The sequence below is a fragment of the Elaeis guineensis genome, chromosome 6, assembly GCF_000442705.2.
Source record: "Elaeis guineensis isolate ETL-2024a chromosome 6, EG11, whole genome shotgun sequence".
Classification (NCBI taxonomy): domain Eukaryota; kingdom Viridiplantae; phylum Streptophyta; class Magnoliopsida; order Arecales; family Arecaceae; genus Elaeis; species Elaeis guineensis.
Genome location: NC_025998.2, coordinates 1,711,131 through 1,727,902, shown reverse-complemented (window position 1 = coordinate 1,727,902; position 16,772 = coordinate 1,711,131). Strand labels below are relative to the sequence as shown.

General features: G+C 38.3%; 1 protein-coding gene across 1 annotated transcript; it reads right to left on the bottom strand.

Annotated features, from left to right (window-relative positions):
- Window positions 1–6,338: 6,338 nt before the first annotated feature.
- On the bottom strand, window positions 6,339–7,408 carry LOC105047724 (zinc finger A20 and AN1 domain-containing stress-associated protein 6). Its single transcript, XM_010926776.4, has one exon. The coding sequence runs from the start codon at window positions 7,053–7,055 to the stop codon at window positions 6,561–6,563; it is 495 nt and encodes a 164-aa protein (XP_010925078.1). The 5' UTR covers window positions 7,056–7,408; the 3' UTR covers window positions 6,339–6,560.
- Window positions 7,409–16,772: the final 9,364 nt, after the last annotated feature.

Below are 16,772 nucleotides of genomic sequence, written 5' to 3'. Positions count from 1 at the left end.
ATATTAGTTATTAGACCGATGATACAACTATTTATTCACCAGTGATCTTGAACCATAGTCAAATACCAAACATCCTGCAACTCCAAAAAAAAAAAAAAAAAAAAAAAATACTGTGGTGTAAGCTAATAGGTCAAAAAAGATCCTCCTCCATACAAACCAACAAAAATGACTGATAGATAGAAAAAAAAAGAAAACAACCAATATCGAGATAGATACAAATATGATGAAATTATATATCAAAATCAAATAAATCGATATACATATATATACATCATATATCATTGAACAATATTTCTATGTAAAATGATATATATCATATATTATCAAATAAGATTTACTATTCAATAGTGATTTCAAAAATCTTATCTTTCATTTTTCATTAACATGATCCAGAGTCAATAATTAACTTTTTAATTTTAGACTAATAACATGATGCCCTCGTCCATGGCTAACAAATGATGCTAGTCATGCATCAATCAGTAGAGGCAATTCATAATACCTATGTGTCAATTCGTGGTAGCCATCCGTAATACTCTCATGTCAGCCCGTGCAACTGTCCATATAACGAGGTCAGTCTAAATTCCTCTTACGTAACCATCTGGTTAATCAATTTTATTCTTGCTGGACAAAACATAATCTATTCTTTTCCAAATGTCGAAGAAACCAGTAATATATTCCATGTAATCAAAATTATCAATGCATATATACATAAAGAAAGGATTATCACATTCTACACAAAACCAAAATTATCAATACATTATAAAGAAATATTTAAACATACATGCACAAACATATATACATATATATGTATGAATACATAGATGATTGTATACAGGAACTCTTAGCTCCACGAGGAGCAAAAATCTGGATACAATGTTTATCAGTTCACATGTACTTCTAGTATGTTCGATTAAATTAACATGAATATAAAACCGATTGCCCTTGATCAACTACCAACAATATTAATTAATTAAATATTTGGTAGTTTTCTAATTTGAAATTTTAATGTTTCCCAATCATCCTTAACTGTAAATTTTTTTATCCCACAGTAATGCAAGATTAAAATAAATAAAGGATTAGAGTTTTGCCTCAAATTAAGGACTAGAGTGTAAAATTCTTTGATGAACTTCTCCTTGTCCAAATGACTGCACCACTGCAAAAAATTAAAGCATACCATTAGAAGAGATTTGCATGGGAAATAACGGCAACAGTAGAAGATATAGAAAAAGAGTGGAAGAAGGATAAGATTCATCGGATGGCGGCATTCAACGGCTTTATTATGGTGGTTATCATAAATATCTCGAATCAGCACGATAATCATAGGACATCTCAGATCTTCAAGCTATCATCAGGACTGCTTGCTTAAGAGCAGAGCCATATACAGTGCAGAACTACTTACGTCTGATCTGCTGCGTGGTCTGTTTGGCACACTCTATTGCCTCGACGGATCAATACCTTAGCATGTGGGTTGATTCTGTTATCATAGTCGACTCATTCCATGATATGCATGAGAACTGTCCACCTCGAATGGATGGACTCAAGCATAACTGACTCTCCTAATTTCGTGGGAGCGATTGAAGGTTGAATTATCTCACCTGTAGTGATATGTTTAACGGTCCTGCAATCTTGAGATCGCACGATCTTACAACTATTCGACCAGTTATTCGACAGTCTTTTATATAAGCAACTAAAGCTCCGAAGACAAAGATAAGTCAATCAATCTCTCTCAGAAAATTGGTTACTGTTCTTATTGTTCTCTCAATCTGACTTGAGTGTTGGAAGATCTTCATCGGAGTAAAAATCTCCGATTTGAATTTATTTTGTAGGATACTCCAGCACCATTATCTCTACGTGAGGCTCAATCATCTTCTCTCCAATCTCAACCAAATCGAACAACAACAGGTCTGAATCAATCATTACAGTATAATCCAATTTGTTCGATCCAAAAACAGGCATCCAAGCAGGGGACGGGTAACACTTCAGGGGTTGTTAATAATGGGGTCTACGGATCGCAATGAAGGCCGGTTGAAAGCCAGCACAATGGACGATCACAACAGTGTTGGCCCGCAACTGGGATTGACCTGAGATCCATGGAGAGAAGAGTTGGGACCCTTTTGTTGAGCCCCACAAACATGTAGAGAAAGAACGAGAGAGGAAGAGCAAGAGTGTGTATAAGAGAGAGAAATAGACAAAGGGAAAGTTGGAGAAGAGGGGTGACAGAACTTTTATCCATTTATTTTTAATGAATATCAGTTACATATAAAAAGATAAGCAAAACTTTTAATTTTTTAATGTATGCTAGACATGTGAATCTTTAAGATACACCAACTCAAGAATGGAACTCATCTTGATCGACAGTTCAGTTAGCAATCATATCAGTTACCCATCAATACAATACAGAAAACAGGGTCAAATTATCTTGATGATACAAGTTAATCTATCACAAGTATTGACATTGGTCGAGATTTTATCATTATTTTATTAGACTAACAAAGTGACGATAGTGAAGAAGATTAGAGATCTCCAGTTACATTCCAAGTAAATGGGATGATAGTGAAGAGGCTAGGGTAGGTTCCCTCTATTTTCTCTCTCCTCTTTGATCATTGGATAAGGTTACTTCTCTTATACCTTCGGTTGCCTTCTTCCCCTCTTCTGTCATCGTAAACGAATTCCCTTAATTATAACACAAGTGTCTTTATTAAAGGGTAAGATCGATGAATTTAGAATCAGCTTTTATTTTTTATTTTATTGTCTGATATTGTGAGATATAAGAAGTATAAATTGATCGAGATACCATATACCCCAACGGTTTTAAAATATTTTCACCTCACGGCCAACTATGATTCAGATGATATTAGCCCTCGCTGCAAATCGAGAGGAAAAGATGACAATTTTGGGTGGTGGCGAGGCGACTCTCACTATTTTTGAACCCCATTATTCCTTTCCTCGATAAATATTCCTGGTTCGACCAGCTTGACTCGGTCTGCTCGCAAAACTACTTCCCATGTTCAAGTTGGATGGAATGAGTTAAGAGTGGGGTGCATTGAGGGGTTGGGGCAGGGTGATCGGACCATCCTCTATCTAAAGAACAAAGAAAGACAGACAAACAATAAATAAAATTTGTTGCACTTTTTTCCAAGCATTTTTCATCGCGGTGGAGATAAACTGACACCTTGATTCATCTCAATATCAGCAACCTACCCAGATGAACAAGATATCAACATCAAGAACTTTCGACACAAATGGAACCATGGAATCCCCTCTCCCGTGACGTGCACGGCCCATATTTGCTTGGCACCGTCTCAAGATTTCGGTCTACCCTTTGGCCATGTAAGCATTTCAGGCCACCTCCATCAAATCAACAAGTTCCCTACGCAACTGAGAGCTTATGGCACCAACTACAGACCCAGACTGAGGTCCGATTCCCCTTTCACCATGGGCGACAGCGCCAGTTGCTCCCCTTGCGTCTGAATTCAGCCTCTGGAAACAACGACAACAAATTAGTCATCACTGTCAGCAGAGAATAATAAGACGTCATCCCTGGGCTGCCAAAAAAGATGCTACAGCCACCAAGGTCTCCCTCCAATTGTATGTATACCCTCTAAAAGAGATGCCTCCCCTAATGATTTCTGATGATGCGCACAACGGCATCATTTGCAATCTCTTTCTATTCTATTAAAAGCTCCAACCATAGTCAATTTGGAACCTCCAATATTTAGCCAAGTGGCTTTGGCCACTAAAATTCTTCTAGCACTAGTTGCCACGTGTCGGGTCAGAAGCTACGTGTCAAAATCTCACAGCCACCAAAGTGACGAATTGCAGGGTTTCCAAAAGTGTATTACGATATTTTGCGGACTGAAACATGGCAATGAAACGATAGCAACCGTGTGAAACTAAACATTAACACTCCAGAGGAAGTAATTATAACTGCCAGTGCTATGAACTTACCTAAGGCGGCTTCGTTACCCTTCAACGGGGTCGCTATTAGTTTATAGAGTAGAGCCTCGTCAACCTAATCATTGCTTATAAGAGACGGCAAAATGTCGCACCTTCTAATTACACATGTTAAAAGTAAATGTCGAAAGACAAACAATAGTAGGCCCCGCTAAAGAGCTATCCTGCAAGCTCCCTTAAGAAAGTTAAAATTCCGTGCAGAATACTATCTTGAACAGGCAGCGGCTATGCATTAGATAGGTTCGGTAGCAATTCTTCATACGCAACATATCAGCATTTAAATTGAGTCTAATAGAAAAACCTAGCTGTGGCTGTGGATATAGTGCCTAAAGTTGAGAATCCACATATATATATATATAACAGCAAATGAGAACAAAAACGGGGCATTAAGATTTCCTACCGTGCGGAACAAGCATGCCGGGGACTAATTTCAGACTGTGTTGATGATATCAATGACTCCATAACAAACATAATTCAAATCCACAATCTCATAAGATTTTTGCTAACGCAACCCTGAAAAATATTCATTTTCCCCACATTGAAAATAGACTGTCAAGATGTTTCTGTTCAACCTTCAATAAATCCAAAATTCTTAAAAATCAGAACATTCACGCTTCAGTCTACCAGTCATGCCTTGATGGTAATAAGTTCCTCCAAATTAATAAAAGTTATCAAGTCCCTAATACCTACAGCATCCTCATTGCCGCATGAAGATCAAAACCAAATATGAACTGCAACCTTTATCCATGATTTATCGATCTTCAGGATTCTCAATAAACAACGAAAACAAATTCATTTTGGTCTACCGACAAAACCTTCTGCGTTGATGTTAAAGATCCAAAACAAAAGCCTAAGCGATCAGATTTAAGGATCCACCTCTGTATTATAAAAAACCTGCAAAATTCTCTGCTCCACCTACTTCTATTTTTAATTGGTGGGTTTGGGGTGGAGGGGTCTCAGTTCACCATAGTCTAATAAGTGGTTCAAGAGAAAGGATTCCCCATGGAAGAAAATATCTTTGCAAGTTTTGATACCAATGAAGCCTTCTAAAATATCTTTACAAGTTTTGGCACCAATGGAGCCTTCTTTTTGATTGAATGGTTACAGTAACTAAAGAAAGATTTGGAAACCTTCCCTTACAATATCTCAGGAAGATATAAGTTTTTTCCAAAGAAAAAGATAAAATCAAATAAAAATATCGAAAGCCGCCTTAGCAGGTGATACAAATTGCACGACAAGGCATTATGATTTAAAGCATTTATGAGACATACTACATTTCCACAAACAGAAACTGAAAATTCAAATATTCATAACATATATAAGTTACAAAGATAGTTCAAAAACTTATCACAAAAGACCATGTATTGCATGGCTGGTTTGCTTTGAATCCAATCAGTACACCCATGTGAGGTGTTTTGGAAATGTCTTTGTGTTTGCAAGGTCCAACTGAAGTATGATAAAGTAATCACTCATTCCATATCCATCTCATAGAAAAGTGGAGAACAACACAAGTGTCTGTTTTCCATGAAAATGTGCAGATAAAATATGTTGTCATAACCAATGTGCATGGTGATTGCAGATAATATGTGGCAAGCCACATAATATTCATTGCTACAGTATCCAACAATCAGGCCCATTAACCTTTTCTTCTTCTTAAGGGGAAGAAAAAATATTGAGGCTTTAATAGAATTAAGACTATTTAAAGAGATGTTTGACATTCTTAGCTACCTAAACAACTTCTTGCTCAAGGATTTCTTTCTTGGAACCCCTATTCAATTAGTATGTATTTTTTCCGACATTTCGAACCATGCATCGGATTGCTCTTTCATATCTTTTCTTTAGCAAATGATGGTACTAAGTGTCAAAGCACACAAAGATCCAGTATCTAAAAACAACCCTAAGTCACTTACCCATGAGATAAGACTTTCCAATCCATGTAGGCAGCAACAGTGTACACTTATAAAACACAACATTGCATGCCTAATCTTTTCCTATGAAAACATACTGTAATGCAATTGCTCGCACATCCAATTCTAATGATTATTACCAGGTAAGGCCGCCAGGATGCATGACACTCCTTGAAGTTTTCTCCTTTTTCTCCGCATATGCATTAGGGTTTTAACATGACTCACATCCTGGTTTTACCATTGGACTTCTCTCATATGGATAAGCATTTTATGTTACCTAACAGGTTGCTTTTCCTGGATTGGATTCCTGTCTTCTGTTTGGTTCTGGTTGTTTCATCTGAGTTGCCTTTTTCATCTGATAATTTTGTGTTCTTCCTCTTCTTAGATCGATTCTACGTGATTATGGAAGGGAAAAATGTTCAATTGTAACCTACAAAACATATGCATCCACACAACCAAATCCTCAAGACCATGGCATAAGCAGGAACACCTAAAGATATATATGGCCAAGTTGAGTACATATAGCTTTAAATTATGTAACCAAAAGCTCCCAATCCAACTCCTAGATAGAACCCTACTATACAAACCCCAGCGACAAATGGAATCAACTAGAGAGAGGACCTAAACATTTATTCTCCAGAGATATCACCATAATTTTTCCAGGGACATACCGATGTTCCACATCCGGGTGCTCTCCCGTCAGATCTTCTCGACCTTGTCGGCCTTCACAACCGGGTTCGCCTTAGCAATCGCATCCTGCCCAGCTCCCCTGTAATCAAAGGCGCAGTCGTGCTTATCAGAGTATCGGTGAACCGAGCAGAACACCTCCCCACAGCGGCACTTGAACCCCATCAACCCGACCTTCTTGTTGCAGAAGCTGCACCGATTCGGGGGCTTCTTCACCGGAGCTCCTCCCGACGGAGCCCCCTCCTCAGTAAAGCTCCCATCTTTGGCCTCTCCATCGCCTCCCGCGGACTTCTTCTCGACCTTCTTGGCCTCCACCGGCGGCGGAACCAGCAAGGTCTCGATCGAAGCCTTGGACTTGCTCAGGAAGTAGTCTTTGTAGCATTTGGAGCAGAGATTGTTGGTCGCCGGGCTTCCAAAGAAGCCGCAGTTGTTGGCGCAGAGGGTTGGGATGTTGGGGGTTTGGAACTCGGTCTCCTCAGCCTCCCTCTTCTGGCTTTCCTGCTCCATCTCCGGCGAAGAAATCCTAGCTCGGGAGAGATCGATCGATCAATCGGCGCTCTTCCAATCAATTCCTGCTCAGGAATCAATCATCAGAGTCAAAACCTAGTCGATTCGAATCGAACAACCGGCAGCCGGAGCCGATCATTTCGAGACGTCAATCCAATCGAGAATCCTCGTTCTCGCACAGATCGGAATAGAAATCGAGAAAGTTCCAGGAAGAGCTAACCGATCGGGATGGCCCGATAGAATTCGGGAAACCCTAGGGTTCGAGAAGAGGGGGAGAGGCGAGAGGGGGCTCGGAGTGGAGAGATCTCCCTGGGCTGGGAGAAAGAGAGAAGATTTAATCGACCCTTATCGTGGGATTCTTTTATATATTTTTTGTTGGGAGGAAAGGCTTTGGCATCGGACGGTAGGCAATGGTTGAAAGATCGATATCGGACGGCAGGAATCGTAGAGATGGATGATGACGCTCTGGATTGCGTCTTCTCGTGGTCCCGGTCAGCAGCCCACTGCCCGGCGCCAGTGGAAGCTTTCTTCACCGTGCGGTGGTTAGAGACCGTCACGCAAGGCGGCGGAAAGTATTGGAAACGGTCGGTGCGTGTCGACCCTGGGACCGTAAGGAACTATTCAGCCGCCAGTCGCCACTTTACCATACGATAACATTATTCTTTTAAATATATCTAATAACATTTATGTGATATCATTTTTATTAATAGTATCCTCTTATAATCAAAATTTAAAGTATTATTTTTATTCTTCCCCCTTAAACATGCATCGTGCATGAAAGTATATCCATATATATCACTTTCCTATCCCGTTATACTCTAATTTCCATTGTGCAATGTAATTAGATTAACTACAATTTACTTGGGTTAAAACATAAACCCATCCTACAAAATTACCACCATGTCCCACTCTGGAGTTGGTAACTATGCAATTCATGACAGACCCTGTGCAGATGCAGAAGGGTATCATATGCTTTCGCACATGAAAAGTCTTTTTCTTTTTTTTTTAATGAAAATAGAAGAAGCCTCTGGCTTCCATCAGAATTTATTATGAATTTAACTAATTACAAAAGAAGCAGGGTGTCTACGAAAGCAAGTTCAGAACCCCCAACTCAATTTGTATAATCAAAAATATAGAAACATAAAATAATATTTCTGTTTACAATTAAGAGAGAGAAAAAAAGTGTTCTACTTAGTTCCAAATGATCTTCTTCATAAGTTCACCTATATAGAACCTTGATATTCTGTAACGAAATTGAAACATTTCTTATATTATCTTAAATCTTTTCAAAAAGACGTAGTAGTTTATGATTACATAAGATAGACTATTCATTGAACAAAGTGAGTCCTTTCGTAGCAGCGGAGTAGATCGAAGAATTTTTGTTAAAAAAAATCCTTTGGTTCTTTTCATTCCAGCTAACCCAAATAAAGGCAGAGTAGAGTATCAAAATATATAATTGGCTGCAAAGATATTGAAAAGGTCCTTCTTCTCCATGAAAGACATACATCCTCAAAGGTAGACTGTGGGTGAAGTATCCCAAACAAAGAATAAGTAGCTTTCCAGATTGATGAGAAGAAAATATAGATTGAGAATAAATGATCAACTGACTATTCTCCATGGCCACAAAATATACAACCACCCAGATTTTTTTCAGCTTGAGTATTTAACTTTTTCTTCTAGTACAGCTAAAGAAAGCACTTAACTTTTATTGGCGCACAAACATCCCAAAAGGGATTAGCAAACTTACATTTGATGCCTCTTGTATTAATGAAGTTATATAAAGAAGCAATAGTGAAGGATCCTTTTGATTCCAACTTCCATACCATTTCATCTCTGCATTGAAGAGTCGAAATTTGAGCAAGTATTCAATGTGAGTTGTCAAATTCCTCTAGAGCATCTTGATTCCTAGCTCTTGACCTTTCAATTCTCTATATTGAAGAATTTGAGTTATGAAATTCAGCAACAGTCGCATTCTTTCTCCGACTTCTTACATAGAGTAAGGGGAAGATTATTTGTAGTAGTACATCACAGATCTAATTCTTCTTCCAAAAAAGAGTATTTCGACCATCACCTAACTGAATTTTAATTTTGTTCCAAAAATTCAGCAGTGAATTAACAATATCCTTCTACAACTTTTAGCACCTTCTATTTGGCTTCATAATGTTTACTAATATAAGATCAACCAAAAAGGCATACATGTTGAAAAATACAATTGACGAAAATATACATATGCAAATTGTAATTCCTGAATTTAGGAAAGAATAGGTATCCAAAAACATGTTTGAAAATGTATGTATATGCAAAAGATTCTCTCCCTTTTCAACCCTTCAATCCAAAGCAACCATGCTTAAATCCTTCAAGTTCCTTTATACTTTTCTTTGTCTCCCTTTACCAGCTCCACATGTATTCCTATATCCACCAGAGAATTATAGATTATTGAGAACATGATGCACGTTTGAAGCAATTCCATGGTTCCTCGCAAAATCAGGATTCACTTCAAGGTGTGGTAAAACTAAATTTAGATAAGTTTCTAAGTTTATGCAACCCAACCGCATCTAGGTTCCTTCCTCGAATTTTTCTTCCTCATCAAGTCAAAGAGCTTCCTAGATTACTTTATCTTATCCATTCTACCACAGATATTTGCCAATCCAAAGCAGCTCCCGGCGTCATATGGCTCCAATGTCAAGAGCTCTTCTTCAACAGCTCCTCCCTTAGCAGCATCACCATGCATCAAACATGCATTAAGAAGAGCATCCGATGCAACAACGTTAGCTGCAATAGGCTTGCCACGAAGCAAATTATGAGCTTCTTGTAGCCTACCAGCTCTTCCATGCATATTGACAACCCGAATGTAATGATGTAAGCTTGAGTCAGTGCCATATTTGTTGCTCATGGAGTGGAAATAATCCAAGCCTTCATTTACTAGACCACCGTGGCCGCAACTACTCGGCGTACCAATGAATATATTGTGATTGAAATTCTATGAATCGAAAGCTTTCCCTGCTATCCTCAAAGCTTTTTCTTTGGCATCTCATTGAACACCTGCTTCAATTCTGGGGCTGTCCACAACTCGCGTCCATGGTAATCAAGCAGTTGCAAACTACATGTTGCACTGATAAAGGCCAATCTTTACCGTAATTGCATGTGCTGTCCTCCAATACAAGCATTGTTCAAGTAGCAGAAGCACTTAGAAATGATCGCGAATGTAGATCAGCTGGGCTCCATGCTTTGTTCCAATCCAAAAAGGGAATGAGCCTTGGAGCCTTCTCTCCTCTATGGCTTTCCCATAAACATGACATCACTATGTTCCATGACGGCGTATCCTTCTATTTCATAGAGCAAAGATCTCGAGAGCTTTGTCGATCGATCAGCAAATTGCTGGGTATACTTGTCCATCATTGCATTCCATCATCCCAAATCCTTCCATTTCATTCCATTAAAACTCTCTTCGGCATTGACCAGGTTGCGCAATTTGGCATTCACATGAACCAAAGAGTTCTGAACAAAGATAGAATCTTCATCCAAAAGTTTTACTACCAAAGACTGTATTTGATGCCACCACAAGTGATTGGGTGCAACCGCAGCACTCATGCAAAGCACTCGGAAACTATGAAAATTCGGTTACACTTTTAGCTTGGAGAGATGACGACAGAGGCCCGAGAAAAGCTGTAGGGCCTGAAGAGGCTCATTGTTTTGTGCGCAAAAAGACACCATCGGAGTCCCCGAGAACACATTCTGCTCCATAGAGGAAACGGAATAAAAAGAAGAGCTGGTGTGATTTAGACCAAAGCCGACCTCGAGAGGCTAGCAATCAACGATGTGTAAGATGTTGAGTTCTTTTTGGACGGTGGAGTCCACGTGACCAGAGTCGATGAGTGCAGATAGCATCGAGTTCCAAGGAAGTTGGTTCTTTGGGGGCATTTGCTCGAATAACTCCACGGCCTTGTCCACCTCTCCACTCCTCCCGCACTCCATGATAACCTTCGTGTGGGATATGCGTCCTTCTGAAGCTATGGAGTTGAAATCCCGCGCAAAAATGGGCCTGCGAGCCTATTTGAGAATGGGCCGGGCTGAGAGAACGAAGCCTGGATTAGTCCGGTGTTTTATGGGTCCACTTTTTTTAAACGTAAACCAGGCATAGGCCTTAGTGATTTGGCAGTTGATGATCGATCCGGTTGTATTTTTCAGAAAGTAGTGTGCAATTAAGTGGTGATCATCTTTTTCTGCAAAAAAAAAAAGGGGTGGGGGCATGCATGGTCGTATTGGCCCTTGTGAAGGATATAGTGTGCATATGATCTAAGTTACTCTATTGTGATTTGATGGTCACGAGTTCAAAATTCCAAAAAAATAGCCATGCGGAGATAAGATTGCATAAATTTGATACCTTTTCACACTGTCCAACATCCTTGTTTACTAGGCCATCTTTTTTCTCTATAAGATAGCAAGTCCTCAAATGCCAGAGAATCATTACCTAGATATACATGAATTGATCAGGTTCTTACATGACAAATGACATGGAGTTTTTGGTAATATCCTTGTTCACTAGGCCATCTTTTTTCTCTATAAGATAGCAAGTCCTCAAATGCCAAAGAATCATTACCTAGATATACATGGATTGATCAGGCTCTTACATGACAAATGACATGGAGTTTTTGGTAATATCCTTGTTTACTAGGCCATCTTTTTTCTCTATAAGATAGCAAGTCCTCACATGCCAAAAAATCATTACCTAGATATACATGGATTGATCAGGCTCTTACATGGCAAATGACATGGAGTTTTTGGTAATATCCTTGTTTACTAGGCCATCTTTTTTTCTCCATAAGATAGCAAGTCCTCAAATGCCAAAGAATCATTACCTAAATATACATGGATTTATCAGGCTCTTACATGACAAATGACATGGAGTTTTTCGTATTTTATTGAAATTAAATATGACACCTTATCAGACCACTATTTATAAATCAATCTAGTGACCATTAATTTTGCACGGAACGCCCTGGATTGTGTTTAAGCAATGCCATCGTGGCCCATCTCATGGACATCCCTGACACACCATTGGCTTTATGGCTTTCTGGATCTTGCCACTTACCGTAGGTGCTCATCAACGTGCCACCTACACTATGGTAGCGGAGGACGAAGAGGATAGGAAAGGGAAGAAGACAGAAGGTTCCAAGGAGAATGACGGCATTCTCCATTCTCTGAATTTAAGTTCACATTCTACATGCAATTTCCTTGGAGGCCTAACTATGTGAGGGATTTATTTCTTATATTTCACTATTTTTCACTAAGTTCCATATTTTTTGAATTTATGAGTTATTATCAAAAAAAAGTATAGGTTTTGGTGTTGATCCATGTTGTTCTTTTTGAACTGAGAGAAATACATTGGTTTCTTCTTCTTGATGGATCATTATTTTCAGCCATTTATAGATTTTCTTAATTTTAGTAAAGTCTGTGGACTCAAAATGCATGTAGTTCATATGACTCAAAGGAGTAGTTCTGATTTTTTTTTTTTAATAGTATTTTTTTTTTTTTTATCCTTTTTCTTCGACCTGTCCCTTTTTTTTTTTTTTTTTTCAAAGGTTGTAGAGATGAATTTGGTTTAAAAAGTAAGCAGTCATAGGCTACAATGGAGTTTCCATCTACATATCTAATGGTATTTTCCGGGAGTCTTTATTTTAGGAACCATGATGAAGTTGAGATCAGAAAGCCTCATTAATCACAGGGGTCTTTTTATGGCCGGATAGAGATTATAACCTTCACGCAAAAATTCACCTTCCTTTGTACGAATCCGCACCATTAGAACACCACTATATAGATCTCAACATGCTCCGAGATCATTTTCATCGATCTGCATGGACCTCAAAGCGACCAACGAGTCATCCATCCAGCGGTGGACTCATGCAAGAAAGGTGAATCCTTCTTTTGCACGGTTTCTAAAAAAATTATAGAGGAAGCCTCCTATCTGTTTTAATAAAAAAGAGAGTAAAAAAATTTTTCTCATAAAAAATTACTTCTCATATTTTATAGGAAGTAAAAATCGATATATAGAAAAGATAGATTTTGGTACTTCTTATGGGATGGAAAATGATAGTATTTTTTTTTTCAAAATACACGACTAAAGATTTTAAAAAATATCAATGGATGGTTACAATAAAATACTGAATAGTGATATAATATTATATTAATATCTTAATATATATATATATTTTTATGAATATGAATATAAATATCAATATTATAATATTTATTATATTTTAATATTATTTTAGTATTTATCTTAATATAATATTTTATTAATATTTATATTAATATAGTATTATATTTATATTAAATAAATATAATATTAATATTTATATAAAATTTAAGAGCAAAAAGGTATGGCCTTATATCTACTAAGGACATGTTGCGGTCAATCCCCTATTGCGCCCGTTACAGAAGAAGAGCACCTGCAAAAGAAGTCCGCACTGACCGGAGTTATGTCCGACGGAGACCCTTCGATACTTAAGTCAGTGGGGAGTGGTGAACAGCGGATGAAATTTTTAGAAAGATAGAGTATCAGCCCAGAAGTGTTTTACCCATGCTGCTCATTTATTTTTCTTTTTATAGGTGATTCTGATGTAATCTCGAGCACGTGGTTCTACTTTTTATGACACTAAATTATCGAGCCATAATTATGGAGTTAGTGGGTCGTTTATTCTCATTAATGATCATAACACGTAGTTGATAACCGTTCATAATAGTTAGGGTATGCTGAGTAGACTGGCCAACTATATGTCGGTAATACTGATAAGTCGGTAGTAGATCCGAATGAGCATCGACTGGTAACTTTGATATACCGATTGTCTTCGATCTGGAGTTAACCAAATTGTTAGTTGATGGTTGATAGTAGCCAACTATCGATCAGTCAATCGATTGTGAGTCAGCGTAATGTGTTCATGCGGTCGATGTAGAGTCAAAGTCGGGGATCAATTGACTTGTCCCAATAGTTGCCCCTCACTCTCAAGTCCAAAGTGGTCTGACGTATATATTATTATGTGGTTTATTACATTGGACCAAGGGAGTCGTCACGTGCTGCCTCGAACCCCGATATGACTACTAGTCGAGAGTTTTCTGGCTATTTTATCGTTTCGGTAGCTGCAAAATCATTATTGGGCTCTCATTTTCATCATGATAACTGAATTTTTGTCATGATGATTGGATTTTCTGTCCCTATCTGGTGCGCCAATCTGTTGCGGCCAATTTTCTGTTGCGTCCGTTGCTAGAGAAGAGCACCTGCAAAAGAAGTCCGCACTGACCTGAGTTGCGTCTGGTGGGAACCCTTCGATGCTTAAGTCAGTAGAGAGTGGTGAATAACAGATAAATTTTTAAAAAGACAAAATATCAGTTCAGAAGTGTCTTACCCGTGCTGCTCATTTTTCTCTCTTTTTATAAATGATTCTGATGTAACCGTCGAGCATGTGGTTCCGTTTTTTATGGCGCTAAATTATCGAGCCATAATCATGAAGTTAGTGGACCGTTTATTTTCATTAATGGCCGTAACACGTAGTCGATAACCGTTCGTAATGGTTAGGATATGTTGAACAGACAGACCGACTATATGTCGGTAATACTGATAAGTCGGTAATAAATCCGAATGAGCATCGGCTGGTAACTCTGATATGCCGATGATTTTTGATCGGGAGTTAATCAAATTGTTAGTTGATGGTTGATAGTAGCCGACTATCGGTCGGTCAATCGATCATGAGTCAGCGTAATGTATTCATGCGGCCGATGTGGAGTCAGAGTCGGAGGTCGGTTGACTTATCCCAACAGAATATAATAGATATTTTACATAATTTTCTCAAAAAAATGAATGCTTAATCAAATATAAGCTATTCTGCAGTTGATCATTTTTTTTATAAAATATATTAAAATTTTATTTTAAAAAAATAATTTTTTTAAAAATAATTTATTAGAAAAAAAGTTTCTCACGAAACAAAAAAAATTCTTTATGCCAAGGGTGTTGTTAAGGATCTTGAGGTGCCTTGCACTTTGGCGTCTCTTGCTTAGGAAGGAGAGGACGAAAAGGTGGTAGCATGGCTCTCCTTGACAATGGCACACATTCTTGTGCATCGTGCCGGATGTGAAGAAGGTAGCTGGTGATGGTTGAGACAGATGTTGGTGATGTGATACTTGGAGCTATCGAAAAATGCTTATGGAAGGGGAGTTCAGGATCCCACTAGCTAGCCATTAGCATGGTGAGTAACCTGGGAAGGCGGCACCAACAACAATAGCGAGGGCAATCGGGTGGAAAGGTGATGGTAAACCCTTGATTCTTGCATAAAAAACGGGAAGGTTTTAATGTTTGTGGACCTCGGGTGGAGAATAACCAAAGGTACATATGATCATCATTTATTATTCCCTGTCAACTTAGCCCGAGATTGTGGTGGACATGGTTTGTATTTATCTTTTGCGTGAAAGAAGAATCACCTTCCGGCACACCGATCCAACGGTGGATTCGCGCCAAGGAAAGTGATCCTTCTTTCCCACGAAGGATACAACCCCGTCCCGACTGTGGTTCCTTGAAACCATGGGCATCTAATACAAGAGCCTATTTGCAATTTAGATACATATTTTATAAATTATTTATATAATAATAAAATAAGTTATTATATGTAATTTCGGTGAGATGATATTGAGTGGACCTCATCATTATTTTATTTTTTATTCTTAACCTCTTCCCGTTAGACGGAACCTGCGATAGCAAACGTGGACAGGTCAGATTCCTCCCTGCCCAAAGAGTGATGCCATGCATACGTAAGGCTTACGTGATACTAGAGTATGAGTCTTGTACATCGAGAAACTTTGTGATGACCATAATCCCACGATTTCAGATAACAGGGTTGTTTTGTAGGTTATCTCTGACCGCGGCCGGAAAAGTGATGGCGTTTGGAAGCAAATCAGTTCCTAATTACATGCATCAACGAGGACCAGCTAGGATTTTCCGTTTACATGGTTTTAGGAGACAGAGTCCTATCAGCTCTTCTCATGCAGTCATCACCGTCTATTGCAGTGAAGGTACATCAACAAATAACAGAGAAATATTTGCTTTATATATGGGATTTGTTTCGAGAAAATTAAAAATAAACAAGATATTTTTAATACTCATCTAGACAACTAGCTATGGGCTAGCTCAACTATTAATCTCTTATGGGAAATTAGTAAAACAGTATTATGGCCAACTTAATTAGTTGAGGATAAAAATTGAAAATGCCCGCTCATGCTACCAATGTATAAACAAAACTCAATTTGGATGGCAATGTGCCTAAGCGAGTTCATACCTCCCGGTCTTCCAACTAAGTCAGCCACATTTGATTATACATCATTTGATATCTGTTCTCGAGTCAAGTGGCGAATTTATTTTAGAATATAAACCCAAAATAAAAGTCAAAGATCAATTTTTCATGGTCACACAAACAATATTTTATTTGGTTAGATTTTTGGCACTCTTCTTCTCAATCCATGCACAGGGAGAAGATATTCGGAGTTTGCAATAAAATAGCGGCATTGCCACCATTTGTGGGGGAAAAAAAATTTTCATTAATGGAGTTGATACATGTTAAAAATTCATCTCATATTGCTAATTTTTTCTATTAATTATAAGAATATATAATGATTTATGTCTCATTAGGGTGTTTCTATCTTCTTTGAATCTCTAACCCTAGCGCACTTGGT

Coding starts and splice junctions, on each gene's coding strand:
- LOC105047724 (XM_010926776.4), bottom strand. CDS start 7,055: ATGGAGCAGGAAAGCCAGAAGAGGGAGGCTGAGGAGACCGAGTTCCAA.